General features: G+C 32.4%; 2 protein-coding genes across 2 annotated transcripts; both read left to right on the forward strand.

Annotated features, from left to right (window-relative positions):
* Positions 1–1,610: 1,610 nt before the first annotated feature.
* LOC101218403 (mitogen-activated protein kinase homolog NTF6) lies at positions 1,611–5,203 on the forward strand. Its single transcript, XM_004148742.3, has 6 exons — positions 1,611–2,016; positions 2,518–2,647; positions 3,316–3,453; positions 3,668–4,000; positions 4,204–4,387; positions 4,491–5,203. Exons 1-6 carry the CDS (start codon positions 1,859–1,861, stop codon positions 4,658–4,660), a joined length of 1,113 nt encoding a protein of 370 aa, XP_004148790.2. The 5' UTR covers positions 1,611–1,858; the 3' UTR covers positions 4,661–5,203.
* A 906-nt stretch (positions 5,204–6,109) lies between these two features.
* On the forward strand, positions 6,110–13,820 carry LOC101215550 (uncharacterized protein YKR070W). The gene is made up of 12 exons (XM_011655120.2): positions 6,110–6,281; positions 6,385–6,488; positions 6,580–6,615; positions 7,128–7,201; positions 7,331–7,371; positions 8,189–8,260; positions 8,363–8,564; positions 10,868–10,963; positions 11,141–11,208; positions 11,635–11,830; positions 11,936–12,019; positions 12,738–13,820. The coding sequence occupies exons 1-12, from the start codon at positions 6,181–6,183 to the stop codon at positions 12,795–12,797; spliced, it is 1,134 nt and encodes a 377-aa protein (XP_011653422.1). The 5' UTR covers positions 6,110–6,180; the 3' UTR covers positions 12,798–13,820.
* Positions 13,821–16,964: the final 3,144 nt, after the last annotated feature.

Genomic DNA, 16,964 nt, shown 5'->3' on the forward strand with positions numbered 1-16,964 from the left:
GTTGGAGTGTTTTCTTTTTTATAAGTTTTAGGGATGAGCTAAATTTTGATTATTTCAAGTTTAGGAGAGCATGTGGAATATTTTTGCACGATTATATCCGTGTGTTGATTATGTTGTATGTCAAGAACATTCAAGTGAGATTAATAATTATATTTTGCTTAGTTTTCGAGAGTTTTGGATCAAGGAACTTGTTCTTTGTCTCAAAATCTTTGATCCTAAAAGAGATGTCAATTCTAATTTTTTATAATTATTTTCGTATCAATTATCGTTTTCCTCTAGTTCTATACGATCTTCTGTTTGTCTCATTCAGTAATGGATTGAAGGGGATCACTAGCTCACATGCATATCTTGGATCTTGATACATGGTGCTTGTTTAAGTATAAGCTTCTTGCCAAGAAGTTGAGTAGGTTTATCATGAATTACATCAACATGACTTGTAGATTAATCGATATTATTATTTATTAGAAGAAGAAAAAAACTTTTCGTATATTGGGAACAACAAAAGGTAGATCTAGACATTACAACAATGACTCAAATGAGGCTACAAATTGAGTTACGTTACTTGGGGCATAAATTACAAAATATATCTTTCATTTAACGTGTGTTTGGTTTGACTTTTCAAGTGTTTAATTTTTTGTAAATATGTCATTTTGAAAAGAAATCAAAATCTCGTACCAAATTAAGAAAAAATAGTTATGTTAGATTAAAAAGAGGTAAAATTTGATCGTAAGTCCAACCTTGGGAATAATATTCAACTGAGGACCAATTACCTTAAACTTTTCCAATCTTTTGGGTGAGTTGCTATCATATAATGACTTAATGAGAGACATTATTCAATAACTCCCATCACTGCTCCATCTTTCACTATCAACTTCATAAATATGAACAAAACAACACATATTATGTATTTATTGTAACCTCTCATCCAAAATTAAACTTTAAAAAATGCTCATCGGCTTCCTTTCTTTCGTAATTATTTGACTTTTAGTTTTTAGGTTTTCAAAAACTAAGTTTATTAATATGCATACGGCGGTATTTTTATGTTTTCAAGAGTTCGACATTGACATATAGAGATTAATTGATATATTTTTATATTGTAGAAAAATCCACCATACATAAAAAAAGAATCAGAATACCACCATACAAATATAATATAAAATAATAACATATTTACTTGTTTAAAAATAATAAAAATGTTTATTTATAAATTAAAAATTTTAAAAAATATCCATTAAAATCATAATTTTTATCGAAATTTAATTTATGTAAAATCAAGATATTGATCTCAATATTTTAAATTTTAGTAACTTTGTACTAAAAGAATGATACAAAAGTAGAACAACCCTAAAGTGGGTTTGGGAGTGATAGTTATTACACTCATTTTAGAAAAAAGATTTAGTTTACTGTTAATTCAGAACTCTTGTTTTGAATTGTTGTGTTATAAAAGTTAATTTAGAGTAATGAATTTAGTAATTATATTTTATTTGCTTATGGTATATTTGAAAATTTGCGTTTAGAGAAAAAGAGAATAATATGTAAACTCTTTCCTTTGTCATAATTCTATTGAGTAATGAAGAAAAAAAAAGAAAAAGAAAAGTGAGTGAGTGAGTGAATATTCAAATTTCAAAGTTTGAAAACATGAAAGACGCGCAAAGTAAAAATTCCAGATGAGATGGCGATTACACTTTTTCTGCTTCTCCGTCTTCCTTCCATCAATCCCAAACCAAACCCTTTCTTTATAACTCTCTCTCTCTTCCGCCATTATCACTGACTACAAAACGACCTTCATTTCTTCTTCCTTCTTCACCCCATTTTCATACCCATCATCAACAATAACAACAACAACAACAACAACAACATGGAGAATGATTCTTCTTCCGCCATGGATATCAAAGGTACTCCCACTTACGACTCCAAATACTTACTCTACAATGTTCTTGGCAGCTTCTTCGAGGTCTCCGCCAAATACTCCCCTTCAATTCAACCTGTTGGACGTGGTGCTTACGGCATTGTTTGGTAATTCATCTCTCTTCTTATTCTTAATTCCCCATTTTCTGCTGCTGATTTTTGTGGTTTCAGTTCTTGTTATGTTTATTTCTACGTGGGTTTTCTTTGATTTTTTTGGTAACTTGTTTAAATTCTCCTGTTGGGTTGTTTTCAGTCATGCCCATTTTCTCTATTTGTGTTTGGTAACTCTATGTTCTGATTCTTAATTCCCCACTTCTGCTGTTGGTTTAAGTATTTCAATTTTTATTGTTTTTGTTGCACATTTAAATTCCCATGTTGGTTGTTTTCTGTCATGTCCATTTTCTCTCTTTATGTTTCGTAATTCTCTGTTCTGTTTCTTGATTCCCCATTTCTGCTGCTGATGCAAGTGTTTCGATTTGGGGGTTTCTTTGATTTTTGGGTAATACGTTTAAATTCTCATGTTGGATGGTTGTTTTCAGTCATGCCCATTTTCTCTATCTTGATGGATGATTTGTTATTTGCTAAGATTTTGATGATTTTCTTGTTCAGTTGTACGACTAATTCCGAGACAAAAGAAGAGGTTGCGATTAAGAAGATTGGGAATGCTTTTGATAATAGGATTGATGCTAAGAGGACGCTTCGTGAGATTAAACTGCTTTGCCATATGGATCATGACAATGTATTTATCTTAACTGATTCTCTGTTTCATGCTTACCTTGGTTTGCTTTGTTTAATTTCTTTATTTGGGTCTAGATTTTGCAATATTTAACATCTATTTATCGTTATGACTAGTTCTTCATAACCGCTGGATCTTTATGTTGAATTTGAGTTTAATTAATGAGGCAAAACGTGTGGATTATTACTTTTATAGGGAAGAGAATTTCTTGTAGCTATTCCGTGAAGCTTATTGTTGAATTCTTAAGCTTGTGAAAGCCTTGTTTCTTCTTCAGCTGTACTTTCTTTTTTGTCATTAACAGATTTTCTTAGGCGTTTTGGTACTCATTTAGTTTTTTGTTTTTGAAAGTTGAGCCTATTTTCTCTCACTTGCATATCACGGTTTTCACTTTCTTTAAATAAAAAAAATAGTTGAATTCTTAACCAGATTCTAAAAACAAGTTTTTAAAAACTACTCTTTTAGTTTTCAGAACTTGGTTTAGTGTTTGAAACATGGATAGAAAAATAGATAATAAAGTAAAATTTAGAGGCGGAAAGGGTATCTATAGGTTTAGTTTTTTTTGTTGAAGGAATGATTGCAAAGGTTCTGATATAATCCATGGAGAGTGATACTGGGAGGCTTATATTATTTTGTCATTTAAGCATAATGATCTCCTTTTTCCTTCTTCTCAGATTATAAAAATCAAAGATATTATTCCACCTCCAGATAAGGAGAAATTCAATGATGTGTATATTGTGTATGAATTAATGGACACTGACTTACACCAGATCATTCGCTCTTCCCAGGCTTTGACAGACGATCACTGTCAGGTAATGGATACTTATCATGCTATCACTCAGGTTTACTTAGACACTGTTACACTCAAGTGAGATATTCGGAAAAGTCTGTTGTAATATTTATGAAAAAGCACTATTTGGAGTACACATTTGTTGGAGCAACAATCTGAAACAGTTTGAATGATCTTTATGTTTGGTTAGAGAATATGTATCTAGTTAAGCCTTTTATTGTTTTTTGTTTGGACAGTACTTCTTATACCAATTACTGCGAGGTTTGAAGTATTTACATTCTGCAAATGTCTTGCACCGAGATCTTAAACCAAGCAACCTGCTCCTTAATGCAAATTGTGACCTCAAGATTTGTGACTTTGGGTTAGCAAGAACAACATCAGAGACAGATTTCATGACGGAATATGTTGTAACACGATGGTATCGAGCCCCTGAGCTACTGCTCAACACTTCTGAATACACTGCAGCGATAGATATTTGGTCTGTTGGATGTATTCTCATGGAAATTCTTAGGAGGGAGCCACTGTTCCCTGGTAAAGACTATGTGCAGCAATTGGGGCTTATAACTGAGGTAGTTATTACTTAATCATTGCCTTCCAAGTTTCTTCCTGCTGTTTAAAAGTTTAAAACTATGCATGTGGCACTGAGGTGATCTTATTGTTTTTTACAATGGTTATTGTCATAAACTACCTGAATTATTATTTGAATGTGTTGCAACTATAGATTTGTGGTGTTTCTTATGGAATTATTTCTTTATCATTTCCTCAAAAACAGTTGCTAGGTTCACCTGATGATTCAGATCTCGGGTTTCTTAGAAGTGATAACGCAAGGAAGTATGTTAAGCAACTTCCTCATTTCCCAAAACAACCGCTGATCGAAAAGTTCCCAGATCTTCCTCCACTGGCTGTTGATCTTGCAGAGAGGATGCTACTCTTTGATCCAAGCAAGAGAATAACTGGTAATGCACCTACCTTTGCATCTATAACATTACTTAAAGAACCTCTTTTCTCTCTTTCCTACATTTTCTTGATATGCGATGTATTTCTTATTGTGTTTACAAGTGGAGGAGGCCATGAATCACCCATATATAGTAAGTCTTCATGAGATCAATGAAGAACCAACCTGCCCTTCTCCTTTCAACTTCGATTTTGAACAGGCATCCTTGGATGAAGAAGACATAAAAGAACTTATATGGAGGGAGTCTATCAAGTTCAATCCGAATCACATTTAGTTTCAAACATTTTGCTCCTCGGTTTATTGGGTCTTGATTGAAGAGTTGATCTGGTTTTGAAGATTAATCGAGTATAGTAGTGTGAATTCATGTCGTGTCAGCGAGCGGTAAGTTGGCAACAAACAAATAATTCTTGTATATAATCATGGAAAAGATTCATTTATCAGGGATTAAAAGGGATCTATTATTCACCTTCGTCTGGAATCTTGCATCCAGTGAAGGCTGGTGTGACATAAAAAAGGCAGCGTCTTCCATGGCCTTTGGATCGAGCTTCTTTACCTGTGTTTTTTCAATATACTAGGAAGTGAAATTTGTGACTATTACAGGAAGACAAAAGAAAAAAACAGATGTAAAATTTAATGGTTCTGCTCTTCCTGAAATTGTTGCTGATGTTTAATACCAAAACATACAGTTTTGTTTTTGAGATGGAGAGTTCATGTTGCCAATGGAATTACTGTTATCAATATGCAAAGGTGATTTTGTCTGTTTGTTTCGAGGCAGGCAGGGTTTTCAACAGGGATAGCTTTAAGAAATTTCAACTTCTAAGTTTTGTAGAACCCAAAGTTTAGTTTTGTTTCTTGCTCTTTAGGTGTATGTTTTTGTTTTAACTATGAATATAGTAGATTTGTTAGCAGGTAAATGTATTTATTCAAATTCCGAACTTTTACCGACTGTATCAATTAAAACATAATGGAGTTTAAGAGTTTGTTTGGTTTGCAATTATACTTTTGTTTTAGGTCTATAAACTTGCTAAATGTGTTTGGCAGAACGATCTGAATTCTATTTTTTAAAATTATTTTTGGATTCTGTAATCGAAAGAGTGTAAATTTTGAAACCTACAATTTTATGTTTTGATAGCATCTTTAATTTGAATTTTAAAATTTAGGGTTTAGAATTATATTAAATAAAATTAAAACATTTAGAAATACCATCTCATTCTATAAATTCAATTCTATTTAAAAAAAACGTAATTATTATAAATTAGATTCAATCTCAAATTTGTTCATATCAACTTGATATATTTGAAATTTTGTTGTATTTTGTTATTATTTTGCTATATTTGAAACAACTCTAATTTAATCTTTAAATTTTCTAAATGTATCCATTTACGTCTTCCTTCTAATTCTCAAAAGTGCATATGTTTCACTCAAATATCAATTTTACACAATGGAAGATTAGAGTAAATCAATATACAATAGGTTCATTTACTAAAGTTTAAAAGTTTAACTGATACAATTAATTTTTAAATTTCAAATGAGTTTTCTTTCGAGAGCTAATTGAATTGTGTAAATTGATCGATACACTTTACAAAAGTTCAAAGTTTTGAGAGGACGTTGGATATATTTAGTTTAGCTTCGAGTTATAATATATTTATTATTTTCTAAAAGGAGAAATTAAATTTGTTGTTAGAGAAGTTTAGGAGGCATTTGAAATCTAATGTATAAAAGACGATTTTGTATACTCTCTCGCTCGAGCTTGTGAAGATTCAAAATCAAAACTTTTGCCACTACGACTACAGAATGAGCTTCCGTTTCCTCACAAAGCAGCTGCGGAGCCGAATCAGAGCCCGTATATCGCCATTTTCCTCCATTTTCTTGCGTTCATTCTCACAATTCTCCAGGTTCTTACTCAATCTCTTTCTTTGTGAATCCAATCTTTCTGTAGTCACTTGATTGAGAGAAGAAACGACAGTTTCTGTTGTAATTTACGTTCTTTTTTTGCAGACCTACGTTTGGCATTGCATTCGACATTGATGGTGTGCTTCTCCGTGGCGATGCTCCCATTGGAGGCTCTCCACAAGCTCTCAGAAAGTTATACGACGATTCTGGCATGTTTTCTTTGTTTTCGTAGCACAACTACGTTGAAATGTTTGTTTTTCTCTTCCTCCCTTGTAATGTATCTTTGTTTATTATTGGCAGGTGTATTAAGGGTTCCTTTTATCTTCTTGACAAATGGTAATTTCTTTTATCTTACTCTAGTTTTTAATTTGATGTGCTGGAATTAACTAGGGGTTGTTCAATGATATCATTGTTTAACTTGGTGGTGTAATAGTTATAGAATGACTGATGATATTGAATGCTACCAATTTATATCTTTTATTTGTATTTGTTTGTCAAATAGTTAATTGCATCATCATTGATCATGGCATTTTCTTTGCAATAGTGGGTAAATGGCCTGTAAATGAACTCATCCTCGATTGTTTTTAGAAGTTTCTGATCTTCATACCATTCTGATCTTTTTACAAGAGTTATGAAATCGTTCCTTTTTTTTTTTGTCTTTCTTATTAGTAATAATGCATTTTTCTGAAAAGTAGCTGAGCTTGAAGCACTTGGTCTATACTTGTTTCAATGAGTGAAGCCAAGTACAGTCTCTAGAAATTTTTTGGTTGAATTTAGATATGGATTTCTAGTAGGACTCTGTTGAGGCACAATTATGTATTCAGCTCTAGTTTTGGTTACTTCTCCAGGCGGAGGATTTCGTGAATCCAAGAGAGCCTCAGATTTGAGTGAAGTTTTAGGCGTAAATATATCACCTTTACAGGTAAGATACTCTTTTGTCCTTTTTTTTATTAACCCGGAATAGTTTTGACCCATTGCTCTGCTAACTCCAAGGAATTTCCCATTATACTTAGTTTATTGTGTAAAATCCTTTCATTTGGATTTTGAACAGGTTGTTCAGGGACATTCACCATTTAAACACCTAGTGAACAGGTATAGTTAGATCTGATGGGAATTTGTGTCTATTACATTTATTTTCTACCACTCAGATGAATGTTCAAACCCCATTTGACACATGTGTTGATAACTTAAAATTCCTGAAGATTATTTATTTATTGGATAGAGAAATGCTATCCTTGGTTGATGATAAAGCTTTGCCGAGCTTTGAAATGAAGAACAAGGCAGAAAAAAATCTCTAAAATTGATGATAAAGTGGCCCACACTTCAATCTCCATATCTGCGAGATTTCTTCTCAGATGGGGACTTTGCAATACCATATCTTTTAATCAAACCAAATTGTTTTTGATAAAATGGCTGAAGTTATATTTATCTAAAGATTGCTTCAAATGCCTATGCAAATATTTACATTAAAAGGTTTAAACTGATAATTAATGGTTGAATTTAGCCAATAGGAGGCACTAAATTTTTGCTTCATGCAAGGATATTAGATAAGTTTGGTTTAACATAAAACACATACACAATTTTATCTTGTCTAATAACAGGAAGTTGATGCAAACCTTAAAGTACTATACCTGATTTTGCATATAGGCAGTAGCAGCCATGGTGTGGTCCAGTCTACTTTGTCCAAAACTAATGCAAACCTTAAAGTATTATACCGGATTTTGCATAGAGGCAGTAGCAGGCTTGGTCCGTCTACTTCGTTCAAAACTAATGAACTAACTTCAAGTAGCAATAACAGCTGTTTGTTGGTCAAGTAACTAACTTCAAGTAGCGATAACAGCTCTTGGGTTAGTCAAGTAACTAACTTCCAATGAGTTTGATATCAAAGACATTGCAATTTTTGCATCAGATATGAAAACAAACTTGTGATTGCCGTTGGAAAAGGAGAACCCGCTGCAGTGATGTCTGAATATGGATTTCGGTAAGCTTTTGTTCTGAAAAAAATTGATTGTTCTGTTTATATCATATCAACTTGGTGAACTGTTCCTTTCTATATGAGCTTTGTACATTCTCTTCTCTTCAGGAATGTTCTTTCAATTGATGAATATGCATCCTTCTTTGATAACATTGATCCTCTGGCACCATATAAGAAATGGACGACTATAAAAGGTGCTAATCATGAAAAAACTATCGCAGATCTAACTGAGAAGAAGAAAATTTGCTCAGAGAAGGTTGAGGCTGTCTTCATCGTTAGTGATTCTGTTGATTGGAGCAGGGATATTCAGGTTGCTTTCAGCTTTATATCTTTCAAGACATGTTCTTGCAATAAATAAAGCTTTATCTCATTTTTTTCTTTCTGCTTTCTATTGGAAAAATTGATCATTTTTTCTCAATTTTACTGAGCTTAAATAATTAGCTGTAATGGCGATAATCCACTTCCTTTCTGTGTTTAGAAAATGTAACTTCTTTAAACGTGCAGAACAAACTGAAGTAAGTGAAGATTTTTTCTTCTCTTTGTTCCCTTCTTTCTGTGACACATCACATAAGGCATCCATCTATTCATGAAGCTTTTGGTTGCGTCTCTTTATTCACCTATTATGTCCATTTCAAGGAGTGAAGAGGGTAGGTGTCACGGGAAAAAAACTTGAACAATTTTTTTACCTTGTTGTCTGTGCATCCTAAGAGGTTCCACCCTTAGTCAGCTTTCCTATTTGTTCAACAGATTTTGGGACTCCTTTGTTATAGCGCAAATAGGCTACACAAAAGACACATGCAAGGGCCAAATACCGACCTAGATTTTTCACCTTGCCCGCGGTGGCGCTAAGAGGTTCTCTAGGCTGGCCGCCCATGTGCATGGTTTGCAGGACTAGTTTGTGGGACATCTCTTAGCCAGCCTTCCTCACCATAGTGTGGTTCTCTCGTAAGGTTAGTTTGGAAGTAACCACTCTTCACAGCTGTCCCAAACCTCTCATTTGGACATTACTTACAACACCCTCTCACAAGGCTCACACAATTATTGTTGGACAAGTACCCTCTTCATTCTTTTTTTTTTTCTAACAGAAACAACTTTCATTTAAAAATTAAATAATACAAGGGCATCCAAAAATACAATCCCCAAACAGAAACAACTTTCATTTAAAAATTAAATAATATAAGGGCATCCAAAAATACAATCCCCAAAAAGGAACCTCATAGAGAAAGGGTTTCTAGCTAGGTAAAATATTCCCTAGAGAGTAATTACAAAAAACTGTTGAAATAAATTGTACTAATGATATTTGTGTAATCTTTATACCCTTGTTTATTTCCTTTTTTGTCAAGGCCCATTATGGCCTATGTATATTCCCCCTGTATTATTTTGATAATAAGATAAAAAAAATATACAACAGAATCATATCGTGGTTTTTTCTCCTTGAACTAGGATTCTCCACGTACACCTAGTGCTATTCTTTCTTCTTCTCCTTTTACTAATTTTAGTAAAACCTTCAAAACCAAAGTCCAAAGAGAAACATGAAACATCACCAAGGATCAAACCTCGCAAAAGTTCCTTCCTAAACACTCTTGTTTCTCTCACTCCCATAGATCCCAAATCACAGCACGCACTCTAGCACACCAAAGGAAACGTCTTCTCTCTTTGAAAGGTAAATGAAGGAATTCCCCAATGACCAGATGAATGTTCCTCTTCATACCCTTTTCCTGACGTGCTTGTGTCATGCTTGGCTGAACCTCCCACTGTTTCTTATCTCGTGAAACAGCCTTGTGACAAACCTCCCCTCAATTAAGCTACTTAATGTCCTTGTTGAGGCTAACCTCCATCCTGTCCATCAAATAAGTGTCTAGGGTTGTGTCCTGACTGCAGTTGTTGCCATCATAATATGCTAGCCTCTAAACACAAGTTAAAATAAATTATACCACTTGGAAAAACGTTTCAATAAGAATTTTTTTTCTCTTTTTACAAGAATTGCAAGATTATTGCAAGCAATAGAAACTAGAAAGAAATTCCTATCTATAATGGACCTACTTGCATGAAACAAAACGTCTCTAACCCAACTTTGAAAAGTTTTACCCAACTCTCCTTATTCTTAGTAGGCATGCCCATATCTTAGCCAATTGTTCTCCTTAGGATTTAGGACGTTGATTTTATCTTGAGAAAACAATTAGTTTAATGTATTGTGTTCTTGTTATGAGGCTATTCTTACTGAAGTGCTTTGTTTTCTAGTTGTTTCATCTTTCTGAATCTAAATTCTATGTAGTATGAAGTTCTCTTCCATTAGCAATAACTACCTACCTGCCTAGGTTATGCTACCACCGACAATTTTATTTTTTCCCCATTTATCACCAATTGCGGTAAGTAGGAATTACTTAATTGGTGTCTTATTTACTAAGTAGTGTTTGGATTGGTGGTAAGATTGTAGCCTTTTCTAGTTGAATTGCAAGTTTAACATGATTATCAAGTATTATTAATTGTAAACCTAATCCAAAATCATTATTTCTGGCTCATGCTTGCCTATTTCATTGCATTTCTGCTCTCTAAATCTGGATATCGACTAAATATGAGAAGACTATATTTGAAGTCAAATTGTGGTATCAGGTACTTTGTGATATCTTAAGAACTGGAGGTCTTCCAGGCAGGGAATTTGGGAACCAACCGGACTTGTACTTTGCACATGATGACCTTGAATACCAGGTTACTTCCAGTAATTTTCTTATGGATTGTTTCAGAATCGTTTCCCAGTGATCCAGTGTTGCTGTTTTCTTCATTTCTAACCCCCCCCCCCCCCCCCCCCCCCCCCCCCCCCCAGTACTTTCCATTTTATTGTGTTTTTATGGGCCTATTATTTCAACTAAATTTTCTTCAAGGCAGGCTGCTTTTCCTTGTGAGCGTTTTGGTATGGGAGCTTTCAGAATTGCACTACAATCTATCTACAATAAGTAAGGAAAACATCACTGTAGATTTTAAATGCCGTATGTGTCTGGAAGTAGTTGAGATAGTTGGTCGTGCTGTCACATAAGTAAACGATTGCAGTTAAAATTTTTGCCTACCTTTTAAGTAAAAAAGTTGCCAAATTGTCCCGCTAACCAATAGAAGTTCATGTTAAAAAAATTTGTAATCACTTTAGAATAAAGAAGTAAGTTTATGCGTAGGCACAAGTTTATTCTACTACATAAATATTTGAAAAGAAACTTGCAATTAAAGTGATAATTAGAACAGGTCATAGCCAATTTTTTGTGCTTAGTTCGATCATGCTGGTGTTTCATTCGTTCGGAACAAGAATATGCATCCAATTCTGTTTCCATTTGTGAAGAAACCCTCCTGAAATTTTATGTGATAGTTAAAACTTGAAAGTGATACTGCAGGATTCACCCTCATGCTTTGCAATATACGTGCTATGGCAAACCAAATCCACTCGTATTTCACAATGCAGAATCTGTACTTAAACTAGTGTCATCAATTCATCAAAACAAGGTGGATGTGAATACTGAAACTCATCACTTCAAGACACTATATATGATAGGGGATAATCCTTCTGTCGATATCAATGGTGCAATTCAGGTTAGGTGATCTTATTCTTTACTGGCAAAGAAGAAACCACTTGCGTTTATACTTACCCATTTTCTGTTGCTCACTGAATAGACTTTTGATACTTCTGTAATTCAGGCTGGAAGTCCTTGGTTTTCTATCATGACTAGAACAGGGGTTTTTAAGGGAAAAGAAAATCATGATAAGTATTCAGCTGATCTGGTAGGTTAAACATTTCTCTCCACCCTAATTTTTCTTTTTTAAAATATATATTTTTGGTCCTAGTGTGTTAGAGACTATTGAAACTAAACTCAAATCATAACTATAAAATTGTAACATTTTCAAAACTAGGAACTAAACTGAAATTAAACTTAAAATTTACAGATTAAAAATGTAACTTTTTGCAACCTAGAAACCAAATAGAAACTAAACTCAAAATCTTAAAATCAAAAGATGTACTTCTTTTCCCCTTTTTTAACTGTTAGGAAAGAAAATGTTTTCAAGTAGAGTTTGGGTTTAGGGTTTAGCGTGTGAGTGCGGATGAAAAATGTTTTTACCTCGTTAAAGCACCGAGTGGATCTTCAACACAGTGGAAATTCTCGTATTCTGTTATGTACATGTTCTTGCATCTCAGATCCCTTTATATAACTTGTCAGTCCCTTTAACAGCTGAGTGCCAAAAAAATTCATTACATATTAAATTCTCGATAGATAACTATCATAGAATGAGCTTGTTTCCTCCAACTCTTTTATTATAAACATGTTTTTTGTTATCACTAGGTCAATCTATGATGGTTGAATATTTATAGTATTTTGTTGCATCACATGAAATTTTAGAAATACTTGAAAGCACTTTAAAATACTCCTGTAGAGGAAGTACTTAATTGTTAGTATTAAAAACGCTTGGCTTAAAAGCAAATTCCAACGTTGTTGTTGTGCAGGTAGTTGACACTGTTGAAGAAGCAGTGAACTTCATTTTCAAGAAGGAAGGGATCTCTTGAGAAAAACATGAAGGGAAGGTTTATTTTTTTGTCAACATATTGATAATTTCATTATTATTGGTGAGATTCTTAATTACTTTCCTAATTAAAATGGCAGTTGTTCGACCAATTTCTATTGGAAAAAAAGTATTTCTTAATCAAGATTATAATCTTTTCACATTCGGAGTATTAGAAGAAATCTATTTTTTATTGGTTAGTAGTGCTAATTAATGGAATTTAGGAAAATGAAAATTTTCTATTTTTAAATTACTTTTTGTTCTTTTTAACTTTTATGAATGAGTTAAAAAGGTCATCTCTGTATCAGATGACTTGCTTCTTACAAACTTATGATATACAACATTTTGTTTGCATCATAACTTACTATTGCATTAGGGATCATTGTGTGTATCATCCTAGCTTAAGGAGTTATCTCTGTTAGGGAAAATATAACAAACATCTTATAACAAATCATGTTAGGGATGACCATGTCACGATATTCATTTTTCTCAACTAAAAGATAACTTATTGAGAAAAAAAAAAAGGAAAACACAACAAAAATAATAAAAATTGTGATTAGAAAGTCATTGTGTTGGGTTACAATCTATTGATTGATAATCTGTGTTGGTTTCGGTTAATGTGGCTAGTTTTCTTAATATCATTGAGGAGACCTCTTGTTGGTCATCCCCTCCCCTTGGCTTGTATGAGGTGATTTCTGACGTCGATGTCTTGGATAGTGATGTGGGAATCGGAGCTATATCCTTCAGCATTCGAATGGTGAGGTTATACTTGCTTTGGAGAGTCATTTTCTTTATGACAAAGTTTTGTGGAGATTGCTAAAGATATTGTCATGTTTAGTGATATTTCATACGCTATTGAGGCTAACACCTCTCAATTGTGAGTTAAAATTTATTCCAAAGTTTTCTCACATCTTTTTGTTGGAAATGCTAGATGTACGAACGAAGTTTAAACTTTCATTGATTTTATTAGAGATCTCTATTTTAGTGGTTGTATTATAGACGTACTTTGGACTAACCATTGCTGGAATTTGGTTGTTCATGACCTATTTCCCATGCTTGTCGTTTTGGAAATTTTGCCACGTGGCTCAAAGAACATCCTCTTTAAGACGTTCTTTTGTTTCTCCTTTATTGTACAAAAAAAAAATACAATACACAATGATCATTTCTAACGCTATATGTTAAAAAAAATGTGATAATTGGTTATAGCGTACGCAAAAGGTGATATATCAAATTTCTCACTCTTATATTCCATTAGTAATTCAGTGCATAGCACACACCATCACTTAAGTTAAAATTGTAGTTTATGTTAGTAGTGGTATATCAAGATAAAAGTTCAAGAAAAATCTCTCTAATATATCAAATAGTTTTTACATTACTTTATCTAAATATTTTTAACTACTTGAAAAGAAAAGCCAAAATAGAAATTTGTGAAATTTTTAAACGTAAAATATATGATTGTCTATTCAAACATATATTCATTTTTAGATATCGATGATTCATATTTATTAACAAATTACTCATACATGAAAATAGACTCCTTTAACCTAAATAGTAGTAAGATGACCAAAGTTATTACTATTCATTCAAACATATCTTTAACATTAGATTGTAGTTTTTTATCTTTATGGTTTCTATCGGATTCATTCAAAAAAATATATCACTTTGATCCCAATAGTTCTAATAAAAGAAAGATATGATTGTTCCTTCAAACATATCGTTGTGAAATGGTCTACATTACACGTGTACATTAAAAAAATACACCACTTAGAGCATAACTATCCCAACCTGAGAAACAAGAGAATTAAAAAATGAAATTTAGAGACAAAGTAGAGAATTATAAAAAAATGAAATTTAAGGGTAAAATAAAGATCCTATAGCCTCTTTTACATGTAATATATGTTATTATTATTACGCTAATGTGGCTGAAACTTATAAGTTTCATATTTATTAAATGGTTGCGGTGACAAAAATTTATAGAAAATTTATTTTAAATGACAAAAAATTTACAAATATAAGATAATTTTACTCCATCGACCATCACAGATGTCCATTCAAATCTATCGTGATTAGTCATCAATAGAGAACAAAATTTACAAATATAGTTTGTTTTTATTTTAATATTGATCATTTTTCTTTCCTTCCATCCTCACAACCCACCTCATCCTATAGCTGCTACTCCTTTACTGATTTCATATTGTTGCTGCCAACGCTCTCGTTCCTCTTTTCTATCTGATGGTCATCCTTCCTACATGAGTTCTCGATGCTAGAGGTGCCCATGGCATGAACAAGGAGTTAAATTTATGAACTTCAATCATACCATATGATTTGATGATAATATACGGTGATTTTACTTTATTGTAGCACAAGCTTAAATTTTATGTTTTACATAATTAATGTTATAACCAAACGGTTAGTATATGTGTCTATTTTGGCTATCTTGAGAAAGAATGTCATGAATCTTGATCAAGATTTATGATGTAGATAGAGTATCTTACATTTCTATCTTGTTTGAGAAGAAGAGTCCTTTCGAAGGTATAATCGACAACTCACAAAATTAATCTCGCTTGAGAATTTACTAGAAGGTAAAAGATAGAAATATGATGGATCTTAATCTTGAGCGTGATCTTGGCCCAAGATTCTTCATTCTTTTGATGTCACTTATTACCTCAATGTTGTTCTCAAGTTACATTGTCACCGAGATGAAAGGAAGAACGTGAGGGTGTTGGCTGCTTGACTATGGAGAATTCAAAGTACTTATTATTGTAAATCTTCTTTCAGTTTCACCTTGCTTCCTTTTTTCTTTTTTTGTTTAAATCATTGGATATACTCAATGCCCCATGTATCATAATTTATTTTTTATAATAAAATTTTATTAAATGATTTCAAGTTTATTTTTCTTTCTTTCTTTGGAACCTAATTTAATCTTAGTTTAAGATTTCTTGTAGGATATTTAGTGAAACTTTTACATTCATTTACTGCTAAATATAATCTATTTAATTTTCATAAGAAAATGTTATTAACATTTTCAAAATGTTTGATTTTAAATTTTTTGAAATATAAAATGGCTTTCCTTTGGATGGGTTGTTTATTTCTTTATTTTTTATTTTTTCAAAACAATACTATAGTTCTTCAAACAAAATTCTAGTTTAAACTAAGTTTTGAATTTTAAATAAATCTCAAACTTTGGTCCAATTTTCATGAGATCTAAAATTGTCTACAAACCAAAATTTTGTTATATGTTTTTTTTGCACATTAATATATAATAGTATCAATTTCTAATAAACTTTTTGGAAGAGAAATATTTATAAGAAGGATCCAAACATAAACGTACAATATTATCACTCACAAAACTCAACTATGTTTTATCAAATTTAGGAGAGACATTTCTTCCATTCAAAATTTAACTTTTTTTTATATATTTATTTATCAATTTTTAATTCAGCTCTAAAAAATAGAGTAAAACAATTTCAAACGGATGTTGTAGAGTTTTAATACCTTCCCTACACTCAATAGCCCCCGAACCCATATTTGATAAAATAAGACTAGTTTTACTTTAAAATAGGTGACCAATCACACTCTAAATCGATTGGAAAAGACTCCAAACCTTTCGTCTTGAAACAAACCATATAGGGTAGGACATCGGTCGCTCCGTATCACGACAACATTGCAACACTTGTGAATTGGTTTGGATGTCAACTTTTTGTTAAATTGAGATTTGATATAAAGCATCAACCAAATTGTGGTGTGATAATCAAGGGGCACTTAGGGGCACTTCATATCACATCTAATCTAATATTCCACGATATGACTAAACACATTGAGTTGATTATCTTTTTGTAAGTAAGAAAATTTAACACAACTTGGCATGTATAGGGTAGACTAGAGAATATTTTGGAGATTTCACCAAAGCGTTAAATGAAGCACACATAAATTAGCTATGTAATAAGTTGGTCATGATTAACCTATATGGCTCTAACTTGGGGGAATGTTATAGTTCTAACATTAATATTAAACACGTTCACATATCTTCGTCATATTGTCTTTATTGTTTTTTTACTTCTCCTGCCTAGATTAAACCTTGTACACTTGTATAATTATACATCTCTTCAATGAATGAAATAAACAGATTTTGATTCTTTCAAATGTTATGGAGTTTATGTAGTAGAGTTCC

This window comes from Cucumis sativus, chromosome 1 (genome assembly GCF_000004075.3).
Source record: "Cucumis sativus cultivar 9930 chromosome 1, Cucumber_9930_V3, whole genome shotgun sequence".
Classification (NCBI taxonomy): domain Eukaryota; kingdom Viridiplantae; phylum Streptophyta; class Magnoliopsida; order Cucurbitales; family Cucurbitaceae; genus Cucumis; species Cucumis sativus.

Excerpts from the sequence above, each read along its gene's own strand:
- LOC101218403 (XM_004148742.3), top strand. The coding sequence starts at position 1,859 with ATGGAGAATGATTCTTCTTCCGCCATGGATATCAAAGGTACTCCCACT. Across the intron at positions 2,017-2,517 it reads GGTGCTTACGGCATTGTTTG|TTGTACGACTAATTCCGAGA; the intron begins GTAATTCATCTC and ends TTTCTTGTTCAG. Across the intron at positions 4,001-4,203 it reads AATTGGGGCTTATAACTGAG|TTGCTAGGTTCACCTGATGA; the intron begins GTAGTTATTACT and ends CCTCAAAAACAG.
- LOC101215550 (XM_011655120.2), top strand. The coding sequence starts at position 6,181 with ATGAGCTTCCGTTTCCTCACAAAGCAGCTGCGGAGCCGAATCAGAGCC. Across the intron at positions 10,964-11,140 it reads ATGATGACCTTGAATACCAG|GCTGCTTTTCCTTGTGAGCG; the intron begins GTTACTTCCAGT and ends TCTTCAAGGCAG. Across the intron at positions 12,020-12,737 it reads ATAAGTATTCAGCTGATCTG|GTAGTTGACACTGTTGAAGA; the intron begins GTAGGTTAAACA and ends GTTGTTGTGCAG.